The sequence below is a fragment of the Trematomus bernacchii genome, unplaced genomic scaffold, assembly GCF_902827165.1.
Source record: "Trematomus bernacchii unplaced genomic scaffold, fTreBer1.1, whole genome shotgun sequence".
In the NCBI taxonomy this organism is placed as follows: Eukaryota; Metazoa; Chordata; class Actinopteri; order Perciformes; family Nototheniidae; genus Trematomus; species Trematomus bernacchii.
In genome coordinates, this window is record NW_022987705.1 from 12,410,193 (window position 1) to 12,427,035 (window position 16,843).

The 16,843-nt window shown below is 38.5% G+C and overlaps 1 protein-coding gene across 1 annotated transcript; it reads right to left on the reverse strand.

Moving 5' to 3' along the window:
- Window positions 1-735: 735 nt before the first annotated feature.
- Window positions 736-16,191, reverse strand: LOC117490377 (solute carrier family 22 member 4-like). The gene is made up of 10 exons (XM_034140096.1): window positions 14,490-16,191; window positions 14,279-14,382; window positions 9,117-9,271; window positions 7,064-7,235; window positions 6,799-6,925; window positions 6,252-6,340; window positions 5,868-6,082; window positions 1,732-1,914; window positions 1,407-1,542; window positions 736-1,168 (listed from the first exon to the last, which is right to left on the reverse strand). Exons 1-10 carry the CDS (start codon window positions 14,877-14,879, stop codon window positions 1,069-1,071), a joined length of 1,671 nt encoding a protein of 556 aa, XP_033995987.1. The 5' UTR covers window positions 14,880-16,191; the 3' UTR covers window positions 736-1,068.
- Window positions 16,192-16,843: the final 652 nt, after the last annotated feature.

Here is a 16,843-nt window from a genome sequence, read left to right on the forward strand (position 1 = left end):
AGTTAATCATTGCCAAGCAGAAGTTAAACAATAACCAAACCAAACGTTTTATTTCCAATGATTATGATTTTGGTTTAGAGATAAAGTAGTTCTAAATTACGCATTCGTGGTCAACAATAAACTTACGAGGGCCAGTGAGTTTATTTAGTCATTTTGATTTACTTCTTAATATAGAGTATAGCCTACAACATAAAAATGCTTGAGATTCATCCGAATGTTTAAAGATGCCTTCAGATCACACTCAAAACCGCTTTTTGGAATAATGCATTTAGTTTAGCAGTCACAGTTTAAAGTCACTGCCGAATAAGACATTATTTAATGGCACAACCATAAAGATCAGTGTTAGTTTGCATGTCAACTCCTAAAGGTATGAAATGTTTCCTTTTCCAAAGTATTCAGAACACCTTCCTGATGGGAATCAATGCTCTACTATTGTTGTCAGTGCATGGTAGACTCGGACATATAACGTCTTGATATATTTGGATACTTGTCCCAGCTTACATACAGTAAAGGTAAATTGTATTATAATTGATAAATAAGTTTGGTAATACATGTTGATTTTTGAGCTGCAGAGGTTGTATTTTGTTCCCTTTGGACAGAGCGAGGCTTGCTGTTTCTAGCTGCCTTTTATTATGTATCACTTTTTCACTGAAAGCAACAACGTTAACACATTGAGAAACAAACATTTAAGATCATTATTTATGTTTAAATAAAAAACAACTGATAATGGCATGGTGGTTTCAAATGTTTATATTTTAATCTCAAGTATTGTGTAACACAGACTCACATACCAATCAAACATGTACTTCAATTTCATACATACATTTTAGAACCTAAACTTTTCTTTTGGAATTTTGCCAAAACATTTTTTTCTAATTAGCAAGCATCAACTGAGTACAAAAAAAAACTGTTTAAAAAAAAGAGAAAGAAAACAAGATAAAAAAAACTCTTGCCAGTGGACTTTTGGATCTGTCAGATTTCCGATTATTACTGTCATGCATGATAAATGTATTTCTGTCACTTTCTGTTTCTTTATTTCTTTAAGGGAAATTAGGTCATTGAGAACATCTACGGAGCCTGCAGATCCTGTCTGACCTCACGTTGTATGGGCAGGTTCTTCCTTCCCTCATCTTCTAAATATTTCCTCTTTTTCAGCCCATTACACAACCTGCAATCAAAAGAAAGACCAAGAAAAGCAGTTAAGCAACACAGCTACCACACATACAGGGTATTACAATATATACAAAAAACATCTTAAAACCAAATGTACATTTTTTAAGAAAACCATATAGCCTGCTATAAAAAAAAAAAAAATAATAATACAAATAATAATAATAAAGTTGATTCAAAAATAAATATGTAATAGTTACATGAAAAACACAGGATTTTAAGTGGAATGAACTTACCCCTGACATTCCTGCATCTGCTCCACTGTTTCTGGAAGATCTCTGTTGAGGGTCTCCGGAAGGAAAAGGTTCACAACAGATGAGGCAATTGTGAGACTTCCCATGAGGATATAAGGAAGAGCCTTATTATAACTACCTGAAAATAAAAAAGGAGCAAAATTCTTCATTATAAAAAGACACCATTTTACTTGAATATAAATAAAACTTCAATAAATGTGTACATGTCGCTGATGCTATCCAAAGCAGATGTTCTTTTGGACTCATAAAGAATGTCAATGCAGTGATGTCTTATATACATTGTGAGATAATATACTCATCTTCTCACCTAAATATATGACATAAGGAGCTGTGATGCTGCCAATGCGTGCCGCAGAGGAGCACATCCCCATGCCCACGTTCCTGAGTACCGTAGGGTAAACCTCAGCGGTGTAAATATAGACGACGCTGAAGGCCATGGTGAAGCCAAACTTTCCAGTCATTTCCAGTGCCAGAGCAACATATTGAAGATCTGAGGAGGAGAAAGAGAGGATGTTGGAAGTGAGTTATGAATGAATTTTCTAATTTCTATATTTTTTAAATACATGACATGTTAAAAAAGGGGTCATATGAAATCATCAAGTTTCTCCCAAGCGGAGCGAACAGAAGTCTTATGCATTAAAGAAATATAAATGATCTCAGTTGGGAATAACTAGCCAAACACTGTGCGATTTGACCTCAGTTCAGATGTTTATTGTCCCTTCTGGGAAAGAGGGACAATAAAGGGCCTGAATACTGTCTTTTCTGGTATCTTATCAGCACCGATTCTTTATTTGAACGTTCTTGAACCCATTACCAGAGGATGACATTATCCAGAGTCTGGCTTCTTGAACATCTTGCCACAACAAGTAAATGATACAGGCCATTATAGTGTAGAACACACACAAGTGTGCATTTTACTCTCCCTTATTCCTCGAAAGCAATAAAGTTGATTGCTAAATAATTTTGAGGTCAGTTTGGTGATTGTGCAAGGGTCTATTTGCTAAGCCTTTAGGAAACTGGGTCTGTTTAATATGTAGCTTCACTTTATCTGGTGAAACACAAACATGATATAATCATTCTTTACTGCACTGTAGCACACTCTAAGCACTAAAATACTAAACTAATGAATATTAAAAACATGACAGAAAGTACATTTCAGATGTTTCTTTGCTTGTTTCAAGGGAACATCAGTAACACAGCAACTTTCTCCAGATGTGGCTTATGTATTAATCCAGAGTCCACTATTCTAGGTGCTTAGAGAATAATTAACATGTGATAAAACTGCAAACTGCACATTTTAGTTCATGACAGTGGCGTCGCCGCCCCGAATGTTTTTTCTGTAGCCACATAACTGGTACGCATGCGCGGCAAACATCTGAATTGCATAGCGTCACTTGAGTCACTACGCGCCTTTGCGTACCTCAAAACATCAAAACAAAACACATATTTCGTCTACCCGTGTTTTTTGTCAACACTTAATGGAGTAAACTACTAGACATGTAAAAAAAAACAAAGATATTAAGCAGCTACGTTGCCGTTTCGCTCCCTGCAAAAAATCTTCGGACTTTCTATGACTGATTGAACTGGGTGCTGGCCGAGCCGCGCAGGACATAACCGACGGACCTGTGAAGCTTTACAGGAGGCAGAGGCTATCACTGGACGACAGAGTTGTTCACCGTGTGCACAGACAGGGTTAACGTCGGTTTGAACAACAGAATTGTGCCAAAACTCCGCCAACTCGCTGCAGTGGGAGGGTGTTTCTCAATCGCGAGTACGCTTGCTTGGTAGCACATGTCTGCCGAGCATCTTGCTTCAGAAGCGAGTCAAGAATACTTCCTGGCATTCGGAAAACGAAGAGTGGAACACGCTAGCAAGTGTGCAGGTGTGCGTCATATGAGAGGCCCCGCCTTACATCTTCCGCCACAGATTTGGGGAAATTGGTCCGTGCGCAAAGCATTGTGGGGATTTTAAGACCGCGGAGTCTACTCATGTGTAGCCTCGATATTTCTCCAAACGGAGTACGCCGGGCTCGGTAGATTTCCAAGTATGCTGGAGATTGGAACAGTACTTCGGCGGCACTCGATGACGTAGTATGCTTGAAATAGTGGCTCTGAAGCAGCTTTACTCGCGATTGAGAAACACCCGTAGACTCACCTGTGCACTTTCTGTGCCGCGCGCACACACTGGAGAACTGCGCAAAATCAGCTGATCACAACGTTCACGCTCTGTGGTCAAGCTGCTGCAGTTTTATTTACACCAAAGTGGAGTGAAACATTTATACAGTCTATGAGTGAAACACACAGTTGCAAACTTACTCAGGGTGTTAATGGAAGAGTTTGAAATCAGACAGAGGTGGAAGTGGTCAGATCTTGTGTAGGAATACTCTGTTACAGTAAAAGTCCTGCATTCAAAATGTTACTCAAGTAAAATTAGAAAAGTATTATCAAAATATAGTTAAAGTACCAAAAGTAAAAGTTTTCATTGTGCAGATTGGTCCATTTCAGAATAATATATACTGTATGATATGTTTTATAATTGAATGACTTTGTATACTGCAGGGTAGCTTGTGAATTTACTCCGTCTTGATTATATTTCACATCATTAATCCAAATCTGTAAAGTAACTAAAGGTATTAAATACATGTAGTGGAGTAAAAGTACACCATTTACCTCTGAACTGTAGTGGAGTAGAAGTACAAAGTAGCATCAAAGTCAAGTAAAGTAGAAATATCTCAAAATTGTACTTAAGTACAGTACTTGAATAAGTGTACTTAGTAACTTCCCACATCTGAAATCAGATATGACTTCAAGTCATGTGATCATTTCTTAGTATTTGATCCTTCAACTTGGCCTCAGGAAATGCAAGGACTTCACAGTGTTGGCAACAAGTTTTGTAGAAAGCAAATCGGAGGCTTAAAAAGAGACGGAGGCTTAAAAAGTGATGCATCTTCATCATCTAGCATGCAAGAAGTGTAAATAGAGAGAGAATAAATGAAAAACAGTTATGAAATACTATATGACAGTAAAACAAGAATAGAGTTTAAAAAGGGAGTGATTTGTAAAATATCCATAAAGAAAAAGAAAATCTGTTTACAGTTCTGTTTCAATACTTCAATATTAAAAAACAAATCTTCCCGGGGGAGCATGCCCCCGGACCCCCCTAGAGGATGTTAGGTCCACCCCCCACTTGTAAAAAAAAGCACTTTACCCCTGCTTACACCTATATGCCGTGAGCTGATTATCGAGGGTGTACTGTGTATGTGCGTGTGGGGAGTGTTGCAGTAGAACATTCCACTGTAGCGCCCGGTACCTTAATGGGAAACCCTACATGTTTGAGCACACTCTATGAAATGTCAAGCTACCCCACAGCACCCCCAAAAGAAAATCTCTGGCGCTGCCACTGTGGGCTAAGCCCCGAATGTTTCCAGGTCCAGGAAATGCCCCTGGTTCATGACATAATCTTGCACAACCAGCCCCCTCTTATATAAACCTATACCCTGTGTTGCACGTTGAACATGATCTCCTCTTAGGAAACGATGACATTTATGACTGAACAAAGGTCGCAGTGATGTAGATTTCAATAAAATTATAACATTTTTGTAGCATTGCAGTCCTGTTCGAATCTTTTGAAGTATTTAAAAATATAAGTTTTATGGGCTCAGAAGAAGAACAATCCTGGTTTAACTTTGTGATGATGCAGTTTCAAGCTAATCCAACAGGGGTTTAAATTGTTGATTTAGCTTAAGAGGTGGGAGAATGCTCTAAACACATAATGCGCCACCCAACAAGCAGCTTCTATTAGAGTCAACTCACCCAAAGTACAAATGATTTCATACAGCAATCTATGTATGTATTACTCTATATTTATAATTTGTTCTCCTTTTGTTTTTGTACATTTTTAATAGATCAACAGGGACATGTGTTTCTCGTACTCTGGATAGTCAACATACCACAATTTAAAAAAAGAAAAACCTATACATAGTGTGTTGCTGTTTACCCAGAGTAACGAAGACACTATGTCTGAAAAGAGAAGTTGTTGAAGTTTTACTTTTTTAAATGCTCTAAGGTCCACAAGCAAATTCTACTCAATTACAGTAATATGGTATGCAGCAGAGCTTTCCAGGGAATAATGAGCAAATGAACACATATGTATGTAATTTAGGTGAAAAAAACTATTAAATATGTGTACCCCTTCCTACTTTGCACTACAGCTGTTGCAGCACAATTTCCTTACAGAGATAAATTCAGTTCTATCTTATCTTAGATTTTATGCTGACAGACAGGCAATTCTAATGTGTGATAAATCGTGTGTGTGTGTGTGTGTGTGTGTGTGTGTGTGTGTGTGTGTGTGTGTGTGTGTGTGTGTGTGTGTGTGTGTGTGTGTGTGTGTGTGTGTGTGTGTGTGTGTGTGTGTGTTAGCTTGGTTGTTAGTCTGAAATCTTACCTTCAGGGATGAACTGGATGAGAAGAAGAACTCCTCCTCCGATGACGAGGAACGACGACAGAAGTGCTCTTCTCGGACACTTCTTTAGAAGCACAGTTGAAACGACATATGCAGGGACTTCAGTCGTAGCTGATAAAAAACAGTTCATGAAGGGGTTGCCGCTCAGGTTGGAGGTGTTCAGGGACAATCCGAAATACCCGATGTTTATTGCCATCCTGAAAAAAACAAATGATCAGAAAACACATAACATGCAGGGTTAGATTGTACATTTTATGTCACTTTGACTTTTTAACACACTACATGCATATTCCCATAATTAGATAGCAGTAGTAATTGTTTTACCGTTATGTAATTGAAGAATGATTCAAAACAACTAACACTTACCACAGAATGAGACACATCAAAGTTATGCATCTGATTTTCTTGGATTTTAGGATGTCAAGCATGGTGTATTTCTTAAATTGTGCCGATGCCTGTGACGGAAAGAATTGCAACGAGAGAGTTAATGTGGTTACATTACATTATACTGACTTGAACAAAGACTATATTAAACATGTTAATAGTCCATTTAAATTATTTTTATTCTTTCAGGGTATGGGATTACCTATCCAACATTGTTTTAGTGATAACTGTTGTTTTTATTTTAATCATTACTAACTAAGGTGCCAGGGTCAAGAAATCAATGAATAACGTATTAGTAACTTGACAGAGGGATGTCACTAATTTTTTGTCATTTTGAAACAGCTTAGGCTAGGCAGAAGCAGACATAACAACAGCTAGCATTTATAAAGTGGCAGAGGAACACATGTGACCACACTTTATTTACTGTCTCCATGTGTAAAAAGACAAATGTTGGGGGCAAACGGACATTATCATTAAACATGTCACAAACATTCAGTCGTATTTTTTACAGACAATATGTGAACTGTACCTCAGATTCTTTAAAGATTACAGCTGGGGCTTCAATCTTATTTTTCCGTGCAGCCTCTCTCACTATGGCCTCCGCCTCCTCCACTCTTCCCTGGGTGATCAGCCATCGAGGAGACTCTGGGATGAACCTGCACAATCGATACAGATTCAACATTACTTTTCTAAATATATATTTGAATTATCACATCATGTTGTTAAACCAGGAGTTTGACTATTGGCAGATTGTCAGTATATGACTTTATAAATGAGAACTATGAGTGACGTACCACCACAGAGGGATGTAGACAACAGCAGTTGAGGACAGAACTGCCAGAAGAGTCCTCCATTCTCTGATGCCGTATGCAATCCAGGGTAGTGTCATGTACCCAATGCAATAGAAGAGGAAGGCTCCGAGAGTTGTGAAGAGTATTCGCATTGTTTTACTCAAAACCTCCGTTCCTGCCCGAGATAAAATCAAAGTTGTTGAGCGAATAAAAAGAGACACTTAATGATCTATTCATGCACAAGGCACAATCATTTCTACATAAAAGATCAAACATAGAAGGAGGATCATTTTACGATTCTTACCTTCTTTATAAATGGTTAAAGGCAGAGGTGGGGACTCGAGTCACATGACTTGACTCGAGTCAGACTCGAGTCGCATATTTTTTGACTTGAGACTTGCTTGACTAACATTGATAAAAGACTTGACTTGACTTTGACTTGGCAACCCACTAGACGGCAGGAGCGTCAGTTAACATGGCAGCGGCTAGCGTTACTCCAAAAATAGTGAAGTTTGGATTCAAGGATTATGTTGTCGATGACGCTAATAAGAAGAGAACAGCGGTATGCAGGGTCTGCAGCATAAAGATCAGTGACAGGACCACCACAACATCCGACTTCATTCGTCACTACAAAAAAACCCACAGAGAAAGGTGCGTGAATGTGTTGTGTTAGCTAGAAAGCTAACGTTAAGTTTAAGCTACGTTAGACTTGGTTTCAAATCGATTAAGCATTACAAAGAGAAGACAAAACGGTAAATGAACACTAGAACCTCCAAGGGATTCATTTTGACTAACCCCGATACTGACGGGCTATCAGGAGAGGGAGAGAGAGAGAGAGAGGAAAAGAGATGCCTCGTTTATTTCCCCTGTGTTATTATCAGAAGTTACTGTAAACTGTTGAATCATGTAGTTCATCTACTTTTAGTAGTTTGTTTAAATGTTTTAATTATGTTGTTTTTGTTTGTAGAAGTGCATCATTCCTTGATTTATTGTAAAATGAATCTGAACTTTTTGATCTGTTATGATGATAAACTGAAGCAATTTCTAAATTAACCCAATTAAGTGAGTTTTAAATCGTCCTACTTAGTTTATAAGGAAATTATGAAGAGGAACAAATTCAATGATTTGAAAATTATATCTATGTAGGTGCTGACGCTGTTGGGTTCTAGTGTTAACAGACATTTAAATTAAATATGTGTAATGGCAAATGCCATATATGATTTTCTTACCTGGAATTCTGCCTTTTTGAACAGACTTTTTGATTGAGTCCTAGCTATATTGTCTGCAGTTCTGGGGTTAATATGAATCTAATATGATTGTCATCGTTCTAAATTAGATTTCAAATGATTAACTGTGTATGTAATGAAGATCATAGTGTGGGTTGAATCCATTTTTATAACCACTGTCTTTTAACTGATTTAAATGCGGAAACTGGGCTTATTCATCAGAATTTCGTATGACTTGACTTGACTTGCTTGACCTGAGCAATGACTTGACTTGACTTGCTTGACTCTCACCACAGTGACTTGGGACTTGCTTGATACTTGTAGGTCAAGACTTGAGACTTGCTCATGACTTGCACATGTAGGACTTACTCCCACCTCTGGTTAAAGGTAAGTTTGAGAAACCGGCTCGAGATACACTTTTTGTTATATTCCATGGAATGCTCTTAACATCCCGATAGCAATGAATATCTTAAGTGCTTTGACAAAAAATCCATAAAAAAATGTCATCTGTGGAAGCCGTAGTACTGTAAAAAGCACGACCAATCATTTTAGCCGGCCCGGCTAAAATAACTGGATAGCCTACCTGCCTGTCAGCCTTCCATCTGTGCACAAACTTATCTCGTGCCCTCATTGGTCATGTGCACGCTCGTGTGTGTTGGAGGAGGGGCTCTGTAAGGAAGTAGCAGATTTCTTCCGGCTGTGTATTTTCAAATTCTAGCGCACTCGAGCTGGTTTCTCCAAAATGACCTACCCCACCTTTCATGCACAAGGCACAATCATTTCTACATAAAAGATCAAACATAGGAGGAGGATCATTTTACGATTCTTACCTAGCACAAACGCAGAAATATAGAGGGAAATCTGTGAGGCTCCGACAAAGAGGAACATGACGCAGAACATCTGCCATGAATGAGAGAAGGACTGAAGCATGACTGCCACACTCTGGGCCACAAGAGAGATGAAAACCACCTTCTTCCTCCCAAACCTGGAAGAAAAATAATGTTATATCATTAACAGTGATTCACAGAGAGAAGCATTTATACAATATGATGATAGTGATATCTTTGTGATTGCTTTGCCGCTTTTTAAACAAAAGCCTAGCAATAGCTGTGCTAGCAAAAAGTAGATACAAACTTAAAACTGATGTATGTTGGCAGTAGTAGCCAGTCAATACATTTTGCTAGAAAATTATGATTCATTATTCAAGTTCACATTATCTTGGTTATTTTCTTTCCTTCTCTTAAACCTGGTGGACACATGCAACAGTGTCCTGCACAGTTGAAAAATGCAATGTGAATTTAAACATATCAAGTTACAAATCTGCACTTAAAGGTGGGGTAGGTAAGTTTGAGAAACCGGCTCGAGATACACTTTTTGTTATATTCCATGGAATGCTCTTAACATCCCGATAGCAATGAATATCTTAAGTGCTTTGACAAAAAATCCATAAAAAAAGTTCAGCCGGCCCGGCTAAAATAACTGGGTGGCCTACCTGCCTGTCAGCCTTCCATCTGTGCACAAACTTATCTCGTGCCCTCATTGGTCATGTGCGCGTTCGTGTGTGTTGGAGGAGGGGCTCTGTAAGGAAGTGGCAGATTTTCTCCGGTTGTGTATTTTCAAATTCTAGCGATCTCGAGCTGGTTTCTCAAACTTACCTACCCCACCTTTAAAGGTAGGGTAGGTAAGTTTGAGAAACCGGCTCGAGATACACTTTTTGTTATATTCCATGGAATGCTCTTAACATCCCGATAGCAATGAATATCTTAAGTGCTTTGACAAAAAATCCATAAAAAAATGTCATCTGTGGAAGCCATAATACTGTAAAAAGTACGACCAATCATTTTAGCCGGCCCGGCTAAAATAACTGGATGGCCTACCTGCCTGTCAGCCTTCCATCGGGGCACAAACTTATCTCGTGCCCTCATTGGTCATGTGCGCGTTCGTGTGTGTTGGAGGAGGGGCTCTATAAGGAAGTGGCAGATTTTCTCCGGTTGTGTATTTTCAAATTCTAGCGATCTCGAGCCGGTTTCTCAAACTTACCTACCCTACCTTTAATAATGTTGTGTGCAAACATTTCAAATTTAAATATGAAATGAAAAAAAAGTTTACTTTTGAAATGATTTCTCACAAAAACCTTTCTAAATTATAGTAAATTATTAAAAAAGGTTTAGTCAATATACGTTTTTCTGCCTAAAATACAGTAGTTGAAATTGAACGTAAACTATATCAAACACCACATCCATGGCAATTAACCCATTTTTGCCCGCTATTTAAATTGACTTTGTTTAGTTAATAAAAATATTGATATTATATATATATATATAGCATATCATTGATGCAGTCTTTCTGAACACTTTTAAAAAAAAATACCTAGATAGTGCCTTAACTTAAAGTGGACCTATCATGCTATATTTGAATAATATAGTGTAGGACCATACCTATATAAGGCATATTTATACTTTTTTTTTTTCAAAATACCAAACAGATCATGCATTTTAGCCATGCCTCACTTCGCTCAATTTGCACTTTTTTAGCCCTGTTTTTGCAAGGGCTGATTCTGTGAGAACAGCACCACCTACAGGCCTAGCATATGTACTACAGCGTCTCCAGCACTTTCGAACGGCAATGGCCGTGGCTGTCTCCTCCTGATTGGTGGAGTTGGCCCAATAGCCGTAGCGCCACCGTCCTGACGTCAGTAAAGTGTTCAAATCTGTATCAGTCTGTATCAGATCCGTTGCAGCCCCGTTTTTAGAGATTTGGATATGGAGGAAAATAGAGAGGGTTGTGTTTTCTGACTCTTGGTGAGTTCCCTGACACACCGGGGACACATATTCATGTATAAAAGACGTACAAAGGTGCATTTTGCATGATAGGTCCCCTTTAAATTTGAAAACATGTGGCAACTTTATTAATAAAGCAGTTGAAAAGATTTGTGGAAGGATACATTATTCATGGGCTTCAATGGCTCTCTAACGGGTGTTTTATGGTTGCTTGTATAATCCTCAGATAGTGGTTTGTTTAAATAACTAGTGACATTTGAATAAATATTGCAAAAAAGGGCTCCAAAAAAGGCATATAACCTGGCCGGCTTAGCCAGTGTATTTCTTCAAGCACCACAAGATTCAGAGTTTATAAAGTACAATTCTTGGCCATTTATTGTGTAATTTCTCCAAAAACACACAGTAAAAATGCCTGTTTTGAAGCCTTAAAATGGTGCAGGAAAAGGACTTTACATTGTATTATACTTAAAGACAGGGCTATTCAGTTAAGAGAAGAGAGAAAAGGAAAGCAAATTGTTATAATGGGTGATGTAACATTAATGACATACATAATATGAGGTCCTTGGCACTCAGACTCTAGAGGGGTCATTTTGTGATCATGGGTCTGAAGGATAGACCAGCTATCCAGGCCAGACTCTAAAGACTTTCCAAGGTGTAAAATGCTGCTGCCGGAGTACTGACTGGAAGTATTGCTGATATCATGTTCACCATATCCTCTTAAAATACTCTGTCCAACAATATAAGTCTCATGAAGAAAGGTTTTTTAACGCTTATTCAAAATAGCAGAGAAACATGCATTCTTGTTCTCAGGAGGGGACATTGACAGAGGAGTACTGGAAAAGTACACAGTAAGTACTTCATAGTACAGGATCAATCTCACGAAGAACTAATGGCAACAAAAAAGAATTCCCTCATCAAACTTAGCAGAAGTGGCTTGATTTTGTTCTCAGCAGGAGACTTTGACAGAGTATTTCTCAAAAAATACACAGTAAAAGTACTTCAATGTATTGTTAGTAGTAGGCTAACTAATACAAAGTCAAACAGTATCAATTTCATTAAGAACTAATGGTAAAATTATATTTTTATCATTCATCAAAGATAGCAGAAAAACATGCATTATGGAGGGTACTTTGACAGAGGATTACTCACAATAGTACACAGTAAAAGTACTTCATTTTATTTCTGGTAGAAGTCAAACTAGTACCGAGTCCAAGAGTGTCAGTTTCCTTAAGAACTTGTGAAAAAAAATATTTGTATCACTCGTCAAATATAGCAGGAATAATGAAGAGCAGCTAACTCGAGAGGCGGCTGTGTTGACCGCAGTGCAGAATCGCTGTATAGTTTAAATCTCCTAACAATGTTGTACATTTTAGACATAGGCTTAATATATTTACAGCCCTTAATAACATCCATTTTCTGGGTTCAATATGTGTCTTGGCCGTTTTCGTTGTGATCGCTAAATTCCCCTTGTTTATAATAATCACCGTTCCTTCAGCAGGATACTGTAGTGATTCAAAGCGTGATTTTAGCAAACGAGTGCTTTTGTTTTGAAATCACTTCCGTGAGTTTCGCCCCGCCCCTCGCTCCAATGACCATTAGACCATTTATGGTGCATTTCCACTGCAGCGCGGAGCCCCGTTTAAGAGAGCTGTGACGTCAGCGGCCTGTTTTTGGTTGCGTTTCCACTTGGCCTAGTACCGGCTAGCGGGTCCTTATTCACAGTTTTTCTGGCCCCATAAAATTGTGGTTCTAGGGCCAGGAACAACCAGGCTGAGTCGGGCTGAGTATGCTAAACTAGAGAGAGAATCGCTGGCAAGGGGGCTACAACTACAACAAAATGAACATATTTGACCGTGATTTAATTGTAATACACGTTTCAAAATGATGCAGAAGTAACAACATACTGATACCGGTTAGTAAAAACCATGAATTAATGCTTTGACAAGTCTGCAGACAGACGGCAGGCGAAAAACCTTTTAAAATGCGTGTTGTCTAATGGAGATCGGCTAAGCTAACGCAGTGTATGCTCCGACCGTCCACACTCACAACAACGGCCTATACAGACATAAATAAACCAGCGACTGTATTCGCCATGACACAGACAGTCTGTGGTTTGTACTTGTTTAACTTTTGTCTAGTTTTTGAACAGATATGAGGAGCTGTGAGCTTGAGTGCTAACAGCTAACGGCTGTGTTGTTTTTCTGGGGTTCTCATTGAAGATGACGTCACGGCTCCGCCTACACTGCGTTACTATAGTTACTACCCCAGTTCCTAAACTGTAATGGAAACGCAGCATAAAGTGAGCTGGTCCTAACAAGGCCTAACGAGGCCTAGCCATACCGAGCGAGGCCGAGCGAGGCCGTGTGGTGGAAACGCGCCATTAGTAAGGTAAAAAGCAAAAACGCCTCTCAGACGCTCTTCCGTTTACGTGTTTAATAAAGAAAAACAATTGGACGGTAGATACACGGATTAGGGAGTTATAATAAAATCTTTATCTTACTTTTGTCTTTAAAATTACTAAATGTGACGCAATGATCAAAAAGCTCAAAAACCTTAGAGGCCCTCACCCCTCTTTTACAACCATTGGGGGGGTCAGTTTTCACAGCTGCAAAAAGGCTAAACAGAGTGCTGCTGTGTCTCCAGGGCCTTGTGGTTTTCCACACTCAAAAGGAACACAACCCTAATCTCATGACTAACATCAAATACTCAATCATAATTCTTAATTTAATCAAAGGACGTGCTTGTGAGGTGAAATTATTTCAAATTCTTCATTAAGATGATGAAGTTCAGCAGACTTGACAGTCTGTTGACATATAACAACATCTACGATCATAATAAAACAAATTTGCCCTCTAGGTCGGCTTGTAGTATTTCATTTAGTACATTACTACTGATTAAATATATGTCTGCTATTCTAGACCAAGATACTTCTATCTCAGTGACAGCAAATCCTCTTTTGTAGGAGATCAACCTGAACAGTAGATGGGGCTGTTGTCATTTAAAAAAAGCAACACTCATTACAGTGTGAAAACCTCACTTAACTTAATAGTTAATTTTGTATTTTTTCAAGCACTCACTAACATTACAGTACATAAATAATAAGAAGCCCTCAGATATAATAGTCCAAGTAAATGATCAAAATGGTGTAATTTTACATGAACAATGAAATAAAAACGTTAGGGGAAAGCTACTGATAAATAAGGATGAAATACCTGTCAGAAACATGGCCTGAGATCAGGGATCCAAAGAGGTATCCCACAAAGAGCGTTGAGGATGCAAAGGGAACTTTCCATTGATCATCACAGACGAGGTCCCACTGTAAAAAAAACAATACATATTTCAAACACAAAAACAAAGCAAAGAAAACTTCAAATATCATATTAATGACACTCTGTAAACACACACAAGCACATTCATACTGACCTCTGTGACAATGTTGGATTGGTAGATGTCTTTGCTGTAGTTCCATCCATCTAAACATCCCTCCTGCGCCAAGTCGGTGAGATTCACATCCCTTCCAGGAATAAGTCCTTCAGCTGACATATTTCTCACCACGTCCAGACTGTACCTACTGCACTGGCTCTTCACCTCCTCGCCATTTACTAACGTAAAAGGGATGATGGCATTTGTCCACTCTTCAGTTAAGTTAAACTCTGGAATGAGGCAGTGATGATTCGGAGTTGCCCCGATAAACACCATGTAAAGTCCGTTGAATCCAGTTGAGACAAAAACTGTGTTGAGGAGGAAGAATGTGGTCCAGAAAAAAGGACCAGTCTGTCCCAGGAATGCAGTGTCTTCATCATAGTCACCCATTTTCTATATACAACATATATAAACACTTCCCTTCTCGTGAGAGAGAAAGCAATCTGGGAAATTCTTCAGTGTATGAGCTGTGGTATCCCTCTTAAAGTCTTGAGCTAAGTACCAGAGTGTTTGAGCTCTCAGTCGAGTGAGCTGGACCCCCAGTGGGACAGAGTCACAATGGAAATACCTTCTAGTCCCAAGAGAGTTTTAAAACTTCTTTCAAGGGGATAACTTTGTCACCCCTTTCCTTACTGCTGCATCCACTGTCTCTCAGTTTGTGGGAATGGGACTTTATTGGGACACTATTTATGTGAAAATACTGATGGAGAATCCCCTCTCTCATTGATTTGATTTGATTTGATTAACTGAAAGTAAAATGATCAAAAGCTTCAAAGTGGCCAATCTGACCACCCAGCCCCCACACCACTCTGTTGAAAGTGGTATTTTCTCTAAATAGCATTCCACACTTTTAAATACCCCAAAGAAGTACACGTGCCTGTACTCTAAATGTTGATAAGTAGCATTAGGAGTCCAGTTGGGACTGTTTTCAAGCCACACAGCAGACATGACATAAACATGCCTTTGTGTAAAAGTTCAGTAGAATTATAGCAATCCTGTATGTAGTCTTTGAATTGTACAATAAATATATACATTTAACAATCCTTAGTAGACAAAGAAAAAATGATTTACAAAAAATACATCCATAGTTCCAAAGTTTTATAGTACACATAAATCTGTTACATAAATATGATCATTGCAATCCTATTGTGAACACTGATATTGGCATGTGTATTTCCTTAATTTAGTATTTTGGTGTACTGTACATAACTGTAGTTGTTCCTCCTCAGGCCACAGAGTAACACTAAGACGTGACAATACCGGCAAAAAACAACTTTTAAAAAATTTAGAAATGTAGGTTTTATTATAATTAACTTTGTTATAAATTCAATACATGTAAGCATTAGGATGTGGCTAATGAGGACATTTAAACAAAACATTAGTTTTTTTTACAGTGTCCACATGTTGTTTCTTGCAAATTTCATATTGTATATTGTTAAAGGACCATTTTGTATTTCTTTTTTTTTTTTTCTAATACTCATCAGTAACACTTATATACACTACACTTTCCAGTTTTTATTCCTTTCTATTATCCCAAAGTTTGAACAGTGTTTTGCAGGATTGATCTATTGAGCTGATTTATGCCAACATCCTAAAAATGCAATCATTTTAAACCTAGCTCCATTGTCCATTGTACAAATGTTTGTTTAGGAAATGTACACACATTAGCAAGTATTTGATAAGATATTGGTTCATTAGATTATCAAATAACTGAGGTAGCTTAAAGGAAATATTAGTGACATTTTACCCTGTTTACCTGTATTTAATGAGTACATTAACTACCTTTCAGGAAGCTAATCAGAAATGTTTTAACTGAGCTAAAGGATGCAAATGTTTGCTCCCCATTTGCAAGGCCAGGACACTTATGGCGCATTTCCACTACAGCGCGGAGCTCGCTTTAAACGTGCCGAGCCGTGCGGGGCCCGTTTTTGGTTGCGTTTCCACTTAGCGTAGTACTGGCTAGCGGGTACTATTTCACAGTTTTTCTGGCCCCATAAAATCGAGGTTCTTTCCGGGCCAACAACCAGGCTGAGTCGGGCTGAGTATGCTAAACTAGAGAGAGAGAATCGCTGGCAAGGGGGCTACAACTACAACAAAATGAACATATTTGACCGTGATTTAATTGTAATACACGTTTAAAAATGATGCAGAAGTAACAACATACTGATACCGGTTAGTAAAAACCATGAATTAATGCTTTGACAAGTCTGCAGACAGACAGCAGGCGAAAAACCTTTTAAAATGCGTGTTTAAAATGGAGATCGGCTAAGCTAACGCAGTATATGCTCCGACCGTCCACACTCACAACAACGGCCTATACAGACATAAATAAACCAGCGACTGTATTCGCCATG